Below are 16,615 nucleotides of genomic sequence, written 5' to 3' on the forward strand. Positions count from 1 at the left end.
GGCGCTCTACACAAAACCGCACACCAAGACTAAACTGCTATCACAATGGTCTCCTCACCAGCTAGGCGCACAACTTCCAGCCCCACCCCCAGCACCGGCTCTTGGACGCAGGCGCACTACAGCCCGGCGCCGAGGGCGGGGCGAGGGCAGTCACGTGGGCCCCGCGGCGCTCTCCGCGATTTCCCTAAAAGGACTTGAGCTCTCGGGCCCCGCCCCTTGCCGTGCCCTGGAATGTGCTAAAAGGCAAAGCCACAGGACAGACGCAACCATCCGAGCACAGCAAAGGGGGCGAGAAGGCTTAATATTACTACGAGAGGTATAAAAAAGGCAGAAACTCACTAATCAGACTCAAAGAATATTAAATATTTCTGTATATTGTAAGCCTTTCGCTTTATACTTCGTTCTCATGCACTTAGGACCGCGCCCGCTCACTACACTGGCCACTTCCCTCCCTGTTCCTCTTCCATTAAGTCAGGCCCACTCCGCTGGCAGTCAATGGTGACTGAGCTTCCTTCCGGTTTGCTAACCAGAGGCCGGAAGTGTTGATTTTTAGCGGCTCTCGGGTAGAAGGGTGGTGATAACCAGTGAGGGGATCACTGAACTGTTTGGATTCTCGTGGCCGTGCAGGGTAAGTTACGCCCGCGAAGAGGCGCATGGGTCCCATCCAGGGATCCATCTCCACTGGGCTGGTGGGAGGACAGCAGCGCTCTGCCGCGGGACGCCGGCGCCTGGAGCGCACCTGGGCAGGTGTAGCAGTCGAGTTCTAATTCCGAGTCCAAAGGCCACCTCTGGGATCTAATGCCGCAGCCGGAAGTGGCTCAGCTGCTAACTTCGCTCTCGTGTCCAAACTTAGAACTCACAGAATGTGGCTTAGCTTGCTGGCGCCTTGAGCTTGGGCGACTGCCGGGTCCGCGAAACCCGAGCCCTACGGAGCTGACTCGGGACTATGTTTGGTTTCTAAAGTAAACTTGCCCGTTTCAAGAGAGTTTGCGCAAAAACCTTACCCTGGTCTTCTTCCCCCGCCCCCCTATCTGCAGCTGTTGCAGCTGTAACTACGTTTATTAGGCATATTCAATTCAGATTTGGAACGTCAACTCAGTATTCGCTCCTGTAATTTGAACTTTTTTTCATTAAGTGATACTTGGATGTAGAAGGGCTTGGGGTTTAGTTAGTGGCCTGAGGGGACAAGTTCCAAAATACAGTACCATATCCTTTTTGGGTGGAGACTGGGCTAAGTCAATTCGCCAGAAAAGTGTTTCCTTTTAAAATGCTTAATTAGGTATATGAAAGCGTTTATCAGGTCTTTACAGAAGCATAGATCATTTGAGATTTTAACTTAAGTGCAAAAAGGTTTATATCTAAAAGTGAAGAAAGCAAATATTTTATACTACTGGTAATTGTCCTATTTGTTTATTTGTTCTCAAAGGCCTTTGATAAGAGGCAACCAGTAAAGCATTTTATTTTCAAAAGTGAAGCTTTACTGGCCAGTCAACCCTGGTAACTAATTGTCTTTGTCGAGTGGGAAGAACTTTTGGGTGTGGCAGTCTTAAGAGTAGTAATCTTACCTTACCGGAAGTTTGCTTGAGAAATGAAAACTTGGTTTAGTTACAACGTTAGCACTAGCCCGAAAATGTACTTTTAAAAATTGTAATAAGCACCAAATTTTTTTTAGTCTTAGCTTGGTGAAAAAAAGTGCATTGATCATAGAGCCAGTGGTTTTGCTTTGGATTTGGAAAAGAGACCACATACTAGTCTCTATCACTCTATGAATTATTTTCTAAAATGGAAACTTTTCATTAAAGAATATATCAGATTTCCCAGAATATTATCAACTTGAGTGTTAGTTACATAGAAAAAGTTTGTAGATTATTTTACATTTATTACCACATTATAAATGCTAGACTCTAGGATTCTGACTAGAGTGTATATTAGTGTGAATTAGTTCCATTCAGTCTAATGTGTATATTAGTATGAATTAGTTCCATTTAGTAAACTGTAGTTTCTACAGATTATGAAAAATCTTCTAGTTGCCCTTGACCACTCTTGATTACCCTTCATTTACATTGGGATTTCTCATGTATCTAAAATACTCAAATATGATGGGACTTCAAAAAGTTTGTGTAAAATAGAATTAAAGTATGGGTTTATTTTGTTGCAAAACCGATTTGAAGTTTTATGTGCAGTTTTTTTCATATTAATGTATCTCCCATGAGCTTTCTGAAGACGTATTTTATAGAAGCCTGCTTTGCAAGTTTCCTTTCAAGTTTCATACAATAGACACCCTTCACACCAAAGATCTTTCATTAAATGCTTCAATAATAAAGGCTCAACTTTATGACTGAGGATCCTCATAATTGAGAAATCTCATGTGCTTACCCATTATACCATCTTAAACCAGGAATACTTACAATGATGGATGAAATAGTTTCAATTTGATTTTATCCTAGCTTTTGAAGCTTCTATTAAGAGTTGTGCATTTGTGGAAGGCCTCTTGCGTGAAGACTTAGAACCTTTACTTTCTGGGGAAAAAAATAAAATGGACAACAAATTAGAATCATACAAAAAAGGAAACTGACAGTATTAAAAATGATATACTCCTTGGGATCCTAGCACTGTGCCTGACTTGACTCCCTCTACCAGTGTTTATTTCTCCCGTACTTTTAGTTTGGTAGGAAGAAATAAACCAGTTTCCTTTTTATGTAGGACAACTGACTGAAACTGTACTACTTATTGCCAAAAGGCTCTGGGGTTTGGATGAGAGATTAACTCAAATCAGTATGCAGCTTCTCTGAAAAAGTGAAGTACCTTCCCCAATACTATATGTTCTTGAAGGATTAACTACCTCGATTTGTTTGAGTTAAGACTAACACCCAAGCCTCTTAACTCTAAGGATGTTTTGTAACTTCTAAAAGATACCACACAGGGTTTTTCAAGGTCTTTTCCCCTCCCCTGAATCATTTAGAGATTCACAAAGATATTTTCTACTTTACAGTGTTTGATAATCAAGTATTGCCTTAGGAATTACTTTTCATTATTTTTATAGATTGTTTTAACTTTAGAGTCCTATCTGTGGAATGAAAACTATGTTACTCATTTCATAAGTTGAACCAATCATCTCATCTCTTTATAATTGAATCCCGTAATATATTCAAGGTCATTGAAGAAAGTACACATGCCTCATGTTTCTTAATTCTTAACTAGTATTCAATACTAATGGCATTTGGTGCGTATTAGTGTAATTAACTGATTCGACTAAGGAATAAGACTAAGTATTGAATGAGGTAAAGGAAAGTTATTTGTGAGATTGTTAGTATTAACCCAAAACAATAACAAAGAACATGGTTTTTTTGTCTTTTAAAAACTGTTTTAGAATGTATTTTCAGTTTTTTTAAATGCATGATTAAAAGAATAGGAAATACATTAAAATTCCAAAAAACATTTGTATTTATATATTTAAAAACTAAATATTTTAAAAATACACACACAAAATACACCTAAGCCTTTTAAGCAAGTATATGGAGGATCCCCAACAAATTTAGTAATACAAGATTTTATAGATTAAAAAAAAAAAAAAAAAACTCATGCCGTTTGACCTATAATTCTCATCAGTTTCTTTGTTCTTAAAATAGCTGACATTTCTGCATCATTAGGGGAAGACAATGTTGTTGTACAAAACAGGGCTATTTTTAAACATATCTTTGGCTTGTAAAGGCATGCCATGCCTAAAACATTAAAGAGATGCGGCCTGGAAAATATATACCACTTACAGGGTCTCTACCATTCATCCTAGGTCCTTAAGTACATTTAAAGAGATGGAGGAGTAGTTATTTCATGACTTTTGTATAGTTTTAAAAATAACATTTAAAATAGAGAGGAAAAGCACAACACAACATAATTTAGATACTAGTAGAATTTACTATCCCCCAAAGGTGTTACAGAATGGAAATACATAGTTATGAATGGCTTAGGTCATGAATGATAGTCTTTTAAAGGAAACTGGGAATTTTGGAAGGCGTGTATATTATAATTTTCATGTAGAGCACATCTTCTCAAGCACATTCCAGCCTATCAGCAGAATGCTGTATGGGTAGACTGGAATTTGTGACTACCCATTTTGGAATTTCCTACTAAAATCTGAAGACAGATTTAGAAAAGAAAAAATTTGAGGTGGAGCTTTTCTAATTACTTCCGTAATTTGAATTTTGTCTAAGTGACGTGTTACAATCAAAGAAAGAATGTAAGAAATAATTTTTTTAAACTCAGTGGAAACATATTCTGAGGGTCACTTTGGAGTGCTGAGATCTAGGTAGTGCTTCATTCTTTGCAGTCCACAGACTTATTTTTAGAGCAAGGGCATAGCGTTTTGCCACATCATAGCTAAATGTTGTTTTCAGAACGTAAGCTTTAAAATTGTTATCCTGGTCAGAGAGTGAAATCAGTAGAGTCTATTTTAGACCTGCTTGGAAGAATATAACTCAATACAGTGTCTTACTCTTACTGGTTAGAAGTTTTGCAGACTACCACCTCTACCTCAGCTCTGAAGCATGGTATGGTAGAATTTTATCTGATGACTATGGGATTTTTCACTGCAAACACATTTTTATGGTCTTTTAAGGGTTAAGTGTTGAAATTGGCTTTTCATTTTAGGTACTAGACATTCTTTTTAACTGAAATTTTGCAGGAATAAATTTATATTGTTAGAGAGCAAACATTTTTACACTGCTTAAGATACTTCTTAAAATTAAATTGCTCGTGTTCTGATTTCTGTTTAGAGGTCTTAGTTACTTTAAATGATTTGGTGTGGCTCTAATGCAAGAAAGTGGTTTGAATAGAGTATAATGCCTGTAAAACTTAGTCGTAGGTAAGTTTACTTTAGTTTTCAATATTTTAACATTTGTCTTTCAACAAGTATGTTTCTTGAACTACTTTGAGCCCCAGAAGTGAGAGTACAAGAAACAGTTGAAAGTAGAAGGACAATATCTGGCAATAGAGATTAGAAGAAGACCTATCTCATCAGTTAGTCCTCCTTTCTCTGCTTCCTTGTGTTTCTGTCTACCATAGAATGGGATAGCAGGTTTAGGCTAGAGCTACAGAAAGATAGATTTGTTGAAGATGAGTTAGTATTCCTTCATACTCCCATAGCACTGAAGTGCAGAACTGCCAGTTTTTCTCTGGTACCTTACATTTTTTTTTCTTTCTTTGTTGTTGTTCCCGTTATTAAACCAGTAGATTTGGTTATCAACTACTGTTAGGCTATAGAGCAATACTAGGAATACGTCATTTAACTGCCAGCTTTTCTCTGGTATCTTAGATTTTTTTTCTTTCTTTGTTGTTGTTCCTGTTATTAAACCAGTAGATTTGGTTATCAACTACTGTTAGGCTATAGAGCAATACTAGGAATACGTCATTTGTCAATATGCTGTGAGCTTTGAATTAATACTGGTTGTAGTTTGGAATTTGAAATTAGGGATGGACCATTTATAAAGTCACAACTCTAAGAGTGAGTGAACTCTGAGCACGAGTCTGGTTTTTTTCCTTTAGTAATGGTTATGATTGAGATGCTTACCAAATGATGCTACTATCCTATAAAGATACATCTTTCTTTAAGTAGATTGAACATCAGTGGAGTTAATGTAGTTCACTTTTGAAAATCATTGTTTTGATTCTAACTTAGGTAATTTTGACTTAGGTGTTGGTTCATTTTCCTTGTATTTTGTTTCCTAATTAGGATTTAACCACCACCATGTCGAGCAAAAGGGCTAAGACCAAGACCACCAAAAAGCGCCCTCAGCGCGCAACATCCAACGTGTTCGCCATGTTTGACCAGTCACAGATTCAGGAGTTTAAAGAGGCCTTCAACATGATTGATCAGAACAGAGATGGTTTCATCGACAAGGAGGATTTGCATGATATGCTCGCCTCACTGGGTAATGCTCAGTTTTAATGTGAATACGTTGACTAGAATTTCCCTAATGCCTTTCATATTTATTTCATGAGTCTTAAAGCTCAGTGAAGCCAGTCTAACAAACCTACTAAGAATCACATGAAGTCTAGAGCCTATTTTCCACTGAGATTGCCTGGGGATTCCTGGGCCTAACTCAGGATTGGACTGGAGGCCAAAATAAAAACAATGATCTTGATAATGAAACAATGTTATTCCTTCTAATTTCCTAAGGGAGCATCATATAGTCTCCAAATTCTTAATAGACCCTATCGAGAAGACATTTTTCCTCAAATAGATTTTTCTTCCATGAATTTAAACAGCAGACTATGTAAATAATAATCTTTTTGCCAAAACATTTAAATGGTTAATAGTTGGTGTGTTTCATAATGTCATTTTAAACTCACAACTGTCTTTTATTTAGGGAAGAATCCAACCGATGAGTACCTGGATGCCATGATGAATGAGGCTCCAGGCCCCATCAATTTCACCATGTTTCTTACAATGTTTGGTGAGAAACTAAATGGCACAGATCCAGAAGATGTCATCAGAAATGCTTTTGCTTGCTTTGATGAAGAAGCAACTGGTAAGTCAGAGGTAACTTTTGAGGTCATTTAATTTTTAGTAAGGATAACGAAAATACACAAAAACTTGAAAGAAGATAATGGAACACCCACAGATTTATACCACACTAATTTTTTTTGGACAAGGTTTTCATCAATATGTTCATGTCTCACCCTTTAATATTAGTAGTTTATAATTCTGGGATAGTATTTGAAACCTTAGTTTGTTGGAAAACTTAGTTACTCCTTTACTAGAATGTTAACTCCAGAAGGGTTAGGCTCTTAGTAAATATGTGTAGTTTATAACTCTGGGATAGTATTTGAAACCTTTTTGGAAAACTTAGTTACTCCTTTACTAGAATGTTAACTCCAGAAGGGTTAGGCTCTTAGTAAATATGTGTTCAATGAATAAATTTTCTAGAGCAATCTTGGGTAAAATGTTGATTGTTACTGACCAAAGTATCAATATAAGCCTGTGTTTGTTTACCAGGTATCTTTTAGCTCTAAAAATTGTTAAAATTTGATCTCTAGCCAGAGTTTAGGCTCTGGAATTGTTTAAATCTGTTTAATTGTTTAAATCTAATACCTAATTAGAGCTTAGGGTCTGGAATCAGACTACCTGGTTTTAAATTCCTCTTGTACATAATAGATTCATAATTTGTGGCAAGTTACTTAACTTCTGTAAGCCTCTGCTTCCCTACTTATAAAATGAATAGTAATATTACCTACCTTAGATAGGATTGTTTTGAGGATTAAATGAGGAAGTGAGATAATACACATAAAGTGCTTAGCATACAACCCATCATACAGTTTACTTTCCTAAAACATACCAGATCCTTCAGAAGAAGTATGTAGAAAAGAAGACATATAAGGGAATATTTCTTTTTTTCCTTTGTTCATTTTAGAACATGTGTGTGCACGTGAGAGAGAGCGAGGGGGTAGGGGGGGCAAGTACTCTCCACAGGGCCATTCTACAATCTTCTTCCTCCAGTCTTCCATTATGTTGTTAACAGATCCTGGGCACTTGCATATGTGCCTGGTGTTTTTCAGGCCTGCCAGGCCAGGCCCAGCATTTGAATTGTGATTCCCATATGGGATCCAGCTTCCCTTCACAGTGCATTACTTCTGGCCACAGAGCCAACTTTCTAAGTGAATATTTTCTGAGATTCCCAACATAATGGTATAGCCAAATATAATGCACACACTTTTGTTATTTTCATAATTAATGACTAGTTTCATAATTTTTAGACTAGTTTTTTTTTTAATTATTTTATTTATTTACTCACTTATTTTTTATTTTAATTTGACCAGAGAGGGACAGAGCAAGAGATAGACAGAGAGAGAAAGTGAGAAAGCAAGCCACCAGGTCCAGGATTCGAACCATGGTCGACCATATGGGGGCCCAGTGCCCCTAACCACCACACCACCTGCTGGCCCCTAATTAGAAAAGTTTAAATACTGGAAAGTTTTCAGAGCCTGCTGATGTAAGCAATCTCTTCTCTCTGGCTTTTGAGGGTCCCACAGTGTGGCCTCATTCCTACTTTTCAAGAATACCTCCCTCAGGATCAGCAGTTAACGTAATGGCTATGTTGCTGAACTCCTGTGTAGCTGACCATAGTTCGAGTCGTGGACCCAGTGGCTTAAACTCACGCTGGGCGTGTGTGCGTGCATGCCCAACATCCCAAAAGGAGAATGGAGGAGAAGGGATTGCAGCGTGGCCATACCCCCTGGGGGGTGATTTCTCGCTTTCTGTCTCTGTCTCTCTTTGTCTTTCTGGCGAGTACACACACCCTATAGCAAAAACCTTTCCAAAAGAAAGAATGCCTCCCTCGACTCGTCTTTTTTCTTTTAAAGAATCGTTTATTTATTTAATTTCATTTGTTGTGATTATTATTGTTAACTTGAAGAAAGGGAAATTGAGAAAGCAAGCCACCAGGTCTGGGATCTGAGCCATGGTTGGCCATGTGAGAGTCCGGCATCTTAACCACCACACCACCTGCCAGCCCCATTCTTCAAGAATTATATCAGCTCCTTAGCTTCCTTCCAAATACGTCATGCATTATTGTCCTGTTTTAACTCCACCGTGATTGTTATTGTTAACTTGAAGAAAGGGAAATTGAGAAAGCAAGCCACCAGGTCTGGGATCTGAGCCATGGTTGGCCATGTGAGAGTCCGGCATCTTAACCACCACACCACCTGCCAGCCCCATTCTTCAAGAATTATATCAGCTCCTTAGCTTCCTTCCAAATACGTCATGCATTATTGTCCTGTTTTAACTCCACCATTTCTTCCTTATATACCATTACTCTTCTGTCTCCTTTTATAATCTCTCTTTCTTTTCCTGGAAGAAATGTGGTGTGGAAGGACAGAAGAGACTTAAGTGTTTTTTTTCCCTCTGGAGATACTTCTGTATTGCTTGCAATTTTTATTACAAACAAGTGTTACTTTTTTTAATAAAAGAGAATAAAACTTTGGAGTAAAATGTCTTACCTATTTTTCAGATGCATTTCAATGGTCACATCCTTTGTAGAACTCTGCCTATTTCTCCTAGCCTCTAAAAAACGAAAACCTCTCTGTTCTTTTTTACTTCCCAGCTCCCAGCTCTCTTACGTGTCTCTTTTTCCTGACACTCTGTTTTACCTATGTACTTACAACCAGTGGTCACAATTTCTTTCCCACTCCTAATGCCTTATACATAATATATAATAATCGAATGAGTTGGTTGGTGATACGGATTTTTTTTCTATAAGCTAAAATTCTAAAATTTGGGTAACTTACTACCTATTTATTTAAATCCAGGATTGAATCAACCAAAAACCTACAAATCTTACAGTTTCTTTTCTGAATTGATACTATGCTTTAAATTTGTTTTATAGGAGGTATGTTATCAGCTATTGGTTTCATTGCACATCAAGGAAATTGTCAGATTTTTATTTTTTTTAATGTGTGAGTTTCAAAATTTCTCTGCTTGAATTATCATTTACCTTTAGTATATGTTTTGGTGGTTCTCAATCACAGTTGCACATGCATGCTACTAGGGGAGCCTTTTAAAAATACTAATGCCAGGGGCCAGCAGTTAGCGTAATGGCTATGTTGCTGGACTCCCACATAGTCGACCACAGTGCGAGTCCCGGACCTGGTGGCTTAAAACTCACGCTGGGCGTGTGTGCGTGCGTGCCCAAGATCCCGAGAGGAGAATGGAGGAGAAGGGATTGCGGCGTGGCCATCCCTCCTGGGAGGTGATTTCTCGCTTTCTGTCTCTCTGTCTCTCTCTGTCTGGTGAGCACACGCGCCCTATAGCAAAAACCTCTCCAAAAAAAAAAAAAATACTAATGCCAGATAGTATATACCAGGAGTGACACCTGGGCTCTTGGTTCTTTTGTGCCTTAAGATGATTCTTATAGGCATTAGGTTTTATGAGAATCCTGGTTTCAACCACCCACTCCTACACTTCCATACTACACCTAGCACAGTGTTTGCAGTGTAGTTGAAGTTGATGTTCAGATATTTATTCCATGTTCTTACACAAGCTGAGCCTGTATTTGTTATTATATATATATATGAATTATATTTGTAAACATTAAAAATCTCATTTAACATAAGACAAAATCTAAATCAGAGTAAAACACCTGAAATAACATAGCTTGTTAAAATTGGGCCTAGGGGCTAGCAGGTAGCATGGTGGTTGAGGATGCTGGATTCCCACATAGCCCACCATGGTTTGAGTCCTGGACCTGGTGGCCCGCTTTCTTTTCTCTCTCCCCCATCTCTCAAATTAAAAAAAAAAAAAAAAAATGATGGGGCCAGCAGGTGGCATGGTGATTTAAGGGCGCTAGACTCCCACATAGCCAATCACGGTTCTAGTCCCGGACCTGGTGGCTTGCTTTCTCTCTCTGTCTCTCTGGTTCAGTTTAAATAAATAAATAAATAAAGTTAAAGAAAATAATTTTTAAAAAAATAATGATAGTAAGAAATAAAGTTAAATGAATTTTTTTTTTGGAAGAGGTTTTTGCTATAGGGCGCGTGCGCTCGCCAGACAGACAGAGAGAGACAGAGAGATAGAAAGCGAGAAATCATCCCCCAGGGGGGATGGCCACGCCACAATCCCTTCTCCTCCTTTCTCCTCTCGGGATCTTGGGCACGCATGCACACCGTGAGTTTAAGCCACCGGGTCCAGGACTCGAACCGCGGTTGACTATGTGGGAGTCCAGCGACATAGCCATTACACTAACAACTGGTCCCAATAAATTCTTTATTTAAAAAGGGAGGGACCTCAAGACTCTTCCACTACAGCACTTTACTGATGTTTATGATGTATAGATTTTAGTGCAGAAGGTAACTGTCGCTTGTAGAAGAGGTATGACCAACCATTCATGCTGCTTAAGGAACCATGAGAATTAGATTCTTTAAGCTTACCTATCCTGCTTTATTGCTTTTGTTTAGTCATAGGTTTAGTCCCTATTATGGTCTGAAGTGGAGGCGGATAGAAAGAACAGAGAGATGCTCTTCAGCAGCTGGGCACATTTCTAGGCAGCTATCTGCACATGGGGACCCTATGTTTCACGTGTTTATATTTCTTAACAGAGAGAGCATCTTTAGTCAAGTGCAGAGGGTCCTTATAGCCAATTCTGATACCCAGTTCTTTATTCTCCAGGCACCATTCAGGAGGACTACCTGAGGGAGCTGCTGACCACAATGGGGGACCGTTTTACAGACGAGGAGGTGGACGAGCTGTACCGAGAAGCACCTATTGACAAAAAGGGGAATTTCAATTACATCGAGTTCACACGCATCCTTAAACATGGAGCAAAAGACAAAGATGACTGAGAGAACTTCAAATTCCAGCCAAACGTTCCTTATTGCCACTCTGGGTATTTCTGAGATTTTCTCTTGCATGCCCTTAGCTTTACAGCTTTTGCCTTTCTTGTTGTATTTATTCTCAGCCATTTTGGGCACATGTATCTTTATAATCAAACTGGAAATGGGACTTTTTGTCATTTTCAGAACAGAAAATAGGGTAACTTACCGGCTCTCCTTCCTTTCAATAACTGCAATCTTCACAGAGTCAATATATTTTTTCAGAAAAAGTTATTCATTCAATTTTTTCTGAACAATAATTAAACTTTATGATAAAATACTTATTGTTTAAATGTCTTATTTACCAAATTGGCTTTTGTTAGTTTTAGCTGCATCTTCCAAAGAAAGGTAGATGAGGTAAATCCTGGAAAATGATGTGGTTGTTAGGCTTCTCCCAACCCCTTCAGATTTCCTAACAATCTACCTTCTCCACCCCTATTCATTCCTCCCTCTCCCAAGGGAATCCAATTTTAATGGCTCTAATCAGGTTTACTGCACTTCCAATCTTTAAAATAACTTCTGTAGAACTTGCACAAATAAAATAGCTTTAGTAAATTTAAGTCCTTCAGTTTGATATACCTGCCAATATTCCCACTTTATTTAAGCTTTTATATGCTACTTCATGTCCTTTAAAATTAGACCAGGCCACTGAATGTAATTTTAATATGTCCTATTTGTAAAACTCCAGAGGTTCTGTGGACTGCTTATCCCAAAAAGATAGGCTGGAAATACAATACAATATTTTTTTACTGTATGTAGTTTTTCTCGTAGTTTTCACAATTCCTGTTGAACGACCATATTTGTTTATGCAGAGATTCACCACAAGTTCGTGTATAAATTTTGAACATTCCTGACCTTCCCACAATCAAAACAGCTGAAGCTACATGCCTGGGAAAGTGAGGTCACCCTTTTTAGCCTAAAAATAACCTCTGCTATTTACAGAAATGCAGGACTGTTTCGAAGTTAATCAGGGAGTGGTAGATAGTTTAGTTGTCTTTGGGCTTCAAAAATCTTACTTGCAAAGATTGGGTAGTTTAAAAAGATTTGAAACAGTGGGGGGAAAGTTGAAAAGAGTTGACAAGCAGTCTAGGAAGATGAATAACTGACAATTACTCTAATAACTAAGTTTATGCTACTATAAACAAAACTCCATAGACAAAACTATTACCTCATTCAATTTAAAAAAAAAAAAAATCACTGAATGCCTTCTGAGCAGCAGGCCTTTGCATTTAAAATAAGTGAGTTATTGGGTTGTTGGAAAAGTAATGATGTATTTTGCATAGGAAAACAGAAAAAAACACCATGACTTCCAACAACCCAATAGTTCTTTTAACCTGGTTAAGTTCAGCTATATAGAATGTGGAGTAGGGAGACCCTTAACTAATCCCTTCTTCCCTCATGGAATCTTAGAACCTGTCTTAATTTTTTGTTTTTCATATACTCCTGAATTTCATTCAGTGGTTGAAGCAAAATATTTTTCTAGGCTATGACTATCAAGTGCTAAAATCATCTTTGTTGAACTAAATTTCCATTTTAACTGAAAAAAAGGATTACCACTGCGTCGTCAGCAGTGAAGAATAGTGTTCCACTACAGAAGTAAAAAAGTACTGTTAAAATGATCCCTTGTGGTATCCCATTTCCATTTCGGATAACTGCTCAGAGAACTAGTCTTCATTAGGAATAAGTGGATGGTCTATTCTGAATGAAGTAAGTCTCTTAATTTAGTAATAACATTTTCTGCTTAGTGACTAGGCTCTGCTTAAGCAAAGGTGATTGCTGTTGAAAAGCCAAAAACATTTACTCCAACAGTAGATTTGGCCAAAAAAACAGTCTCTAAAAAGTTTCCCTGATGAAAGTCATACTTGAAACAAACCATTTCAAAAGTTCTAATATAACTAGTCCAGTAGGGGTAGCATCCTTATCCTTAACTTGTTTATGATAGTGTTGTCATTTGGACTCTAAGGCTCAAATTTTACTTAATCAAGGAAACTGATACTAAGAAGAGGAGTTCAATGCTACTGTGAAAAAAAGGAAGGCCTAACTATGATAAATAGACCAAAGCAAATTCTGAAAAGAATAGGGAACCATTTTCTGCAAAGTATGAGAAGAAAGCAAGAGGTGTTAACACCTGGGCTTAAAAGAGTAGATGGACGGTGATTAAAAAAAAAAAAAAGAAAAAAGCTTAAGAGAGGTAAATAGATGTTAAGAAACAGTGTTAGGGAAACCAAGTAAATTTCAAGTATAAATGAGGCCACTAGATTTGGCAAGCCATTGGTCACCTTTGTTAGAGCTGTTTATGGTGCAGAACCTTAGTGCAACACAGGATAATGGATAGTGCCTATGTTTGGATGTACACTTACATGCCATTTTTGCTATATTATAGCTTTATAAGCTTAGGTTAATCTCTCTTGACCTATTTATTCAGTTATAAAATGGAAGTAATACTCCAGGTTCGTAATCAGAGTTTACCGTTAATATATAAAGCAGCATGTTTGTGTTTAAGAGCAGCATGGCTTTGGACTAGCTTCGTGTCCACTTGTGTCATTTTCCTGATCTATAAAACAGGATGGTGCCCTCCAAGTTTGTTGTGAAAATTAGAAGCAAAAAAGCTAAGTGTTCAGGCACACAGTAAGCATCCAAATAATAGTTATGTGTGTCCTGTTTATCAGTGGCCTAGTGAAGGGATGCCTGAAGGGAAGTCAGGGTCAAAGGGCATGTCTTTAGAGACTCGAGCCTATTTTTAGATAACAGGAAAGAAGACAGACTAGAAGAAAACAGTGAAATAAATTAATCTTGTCCAGGAGCATAGGAAGGGATAGAACCTAAATCCCATGTAGGGATTATCCTTAGAAAAATAAAGATGGGTACTTCTCCCAGACTGGTAGGTGAAGGTATGACTTTAATGGTAGTTGGAGATTTAAGTTAAAAGGGTAAGAAGAGACCAGCAGTTAGCGTAATGGCTATGTTACTGGACTCCTTTGTAGTCAACTGCGGTTCGAGCCCCGGACCCACTGGCATAAAACTCATGTCGGGCGTGTGTAAATATGTGTCCAGGATCCCGAGAGGAGAATGGAGAAGAAGGGATTGTGGCGTGGCCATCCCCCGGAGAGTGATTGCTCGCTTTCTGTCTGTCTGGCAAGCACACGCGCCCTGTAGCAAAAACCGCTCAAAAAAAAAAAAAAAAGGGGGTTAGAATAGGAGAAAGGTTCATAGTTAACTGATAGTAAATTATTTCAAACTAGAATTTCTTTATGTTATAAAGGGTCATTATGAAGATTTAATAAGACTGCATAGAAATGCTATCCGTTTGCCTAGTATCTAGTAGATGCTAAAGTAATATTTTTTTTTTCTTAATTGCTAAAGGGTTCTTGTAAGAGAAAGTGTCCCTTCACCTCTAGTGGGACATGGCCTATACCACAATCTTTTTCCCTCCAGTTTTTCATTCTGTCAGGATTTGGGGCACACATGTACCCACACTTGGGTTACTTTTCAAGCCACAAGAGCCTGATTCAAACTATGGTTTTCCATATGGTATCTCACTCCCTATGCATAGGACTTAACTACCATACCACTGGGCCAGCTCTCAGATAGTTTACTCTAGATGTCTTGAGCAGATCCAATATTCCAGACTTACGTGTGTCATGTGTCTCCTTAAGTCCTCCTTAAGTGTACAATTTTGTGGTTTCCCTGAAAGTTTTTTTTTTATCTTTTCTGTCCTCAGAGATTGCTGGAGTTCATCACATGTTAAAGAAACATGCAGTTTACCCAGTGTTGCTTATCCCATTTCTGCTTGATAGTCCAACTTCCAAGTACCTATGTCCTTTTATTCTGGATTTTCTTTGCCTGCTCAAATACCAGGAGTCATGACTTTGCTCCAGCATTTATCCATATACATTTTAGAGTTGTAATGAATTTACAGCTTTTATTTCTTCCATGGGCAAGAGAGACAGAGATAGCCCCCTCCACAGGGTCTTGATGCCACGATCCACCCCTTACCAGCCCTGGATTATGGGCAAGCCCATGCCTGGCATACCTGGGGAAGTCTCTATACCTGAATCTAGAACATTTCTATTTAGGAATACCTCAGAGTCACATTTACTGCTGTATCACCGTCTGGCCCCTTGATTTTTAGTTTATCATTTCTTACATCATTTTTCATGTTTTGGCATAGTCACTATTATCGTTTTATTTTGTTCAGAGTTTTGAGTGTATTACTATTTAAGGAATTATTTAATTTTATTTACCATCTTTATTTTTTTTATTTATTTACTTACTTTAGAGGTTTTGCCTTAGGGCATGCATGCTCACTAGAGAGACAGAGACAGACGGGGGGAAGTGAGATATCAGCCCCCAACAGGGATGGCCACACCACAACCCCTCCTTCTCTGTTATCCTCCCAGGATCATGGGTACGCACACTCATGTGCCCAGTGTGAGTTTCATGCCACTTGGTCTGGGACTTAAACTGTAGTTGGCCATGTGGGAGTCTAGCAATGTAACTGCTGCGCCATCTGCTGGCCCCTATTACTATTTTTTAATTTGCTATAGGGTTCACATGCTCACCAGAGACTCTGTGTGTGTGTGAAAGTCAGCCTCCAAATCCATGACTTGAACCATGGTCAGTCATGTGGGAGTCCACTGCCTTAAACATCTTGCTACCTGTTGGCAACTCAACCATTCTTAATAACCATAATTATCTTTGATATGGATATGTCATAATTAATTATTTTCCAAGTGCTAGATATTTAGATAGCCAACTTTTTATTAATGAGTTTTTCACTTGAATCTAGAGAGAACACTATACCTTAGAGTGATTTCTTTAGAACAGTGCTGTCCAGTGGACCTTTCATGATGATAGAAATGCACTCTGTGCTGTAGAACACTAGCTACATCAGCTATTGAGCATTTAAAATGTGCAGCCTGAATTTAAATTGAATTAAGTCTACATAGTCTTGTGTGTTTAGTGACTTGTATTGGACAGAACTCTTCTAGAAACTGGGGCTGGCAGGTGGCATGGTGGTTAAGGGCACTGGACTCACACATGGCTGACTGCAGTTTGAGTCCTGGACCTGGCGGCTTGCTTTCCCACTTTTTCTTTCATTCTCGCTCTGTCTCAGTCTGTTCAAATTAAACTAAATAAGTAAATAAATTTAAATAATTAAACTAAATAAGTAAATAAATTTAAATAAAATAAATATTTTTTAAAAACTCTTCGGGACCAGCAGTTGGCATAATGGCTATGTTGCTGGACTCCC

At 38.3% G+C, this 16,615-nt stretch overlaps 1 protein-coding gene across 2 annotated transcripts; it reads left to right on the plus strand.

The window, feature by feature from the left end:
- Positions 1-472: 472 nt before the first annotated feature.
- On the plus strand, positions 473-11,641 carry LOC102470799 (myosin regulatory light polypeptide 9). Of its 2 annotated transcripts, none has more exons than XM_006146488.3 (4): positions 473-628; positions 5,729-5,927; positions 6,366-6,527; positions 11,159-11,399. In XM_006146488.3, the coding sequence occupies exons 2-4, from the start codon at positions 5,744-5,746 to the stop codon at positions 11,329-11,331; spliced, it is 519 nt and encodes a 172-aa protein (XP_006146550.1). In that variant the 5' UTR covers positions 473-628; positions 5,729-5,743; the 3' UTR covers positions 11,332-11,399. The 2 variants fall into 2 exon arrangements, with proteins under 2 accessions (XP_006146550.1, XP_006146549.1); XM_006146487.3 differs by lacking the exon at positions 473-628 and adding an exon at positions 4,417-4,547 and having other exon boundaries at positions 11,159-11,641.
- Positions 11,642-16,615: the final 4,974 nt, after the last annotated feature.

This window comes from Tupaia chinensis, unplaced genomic scaffold (genome assembly GCF_000334495.1).
Source record: "Tupaia chinensis unplaced genomic scaffold, TupChi_1.0 Scaffold000180_1, whole genome shotgun sequence".
NCBI lineage: Eukaryota > Metazoa > Chordata > Mammalia > Scandentia > Tupaiidae > Tupaia > Tupaia belangeri.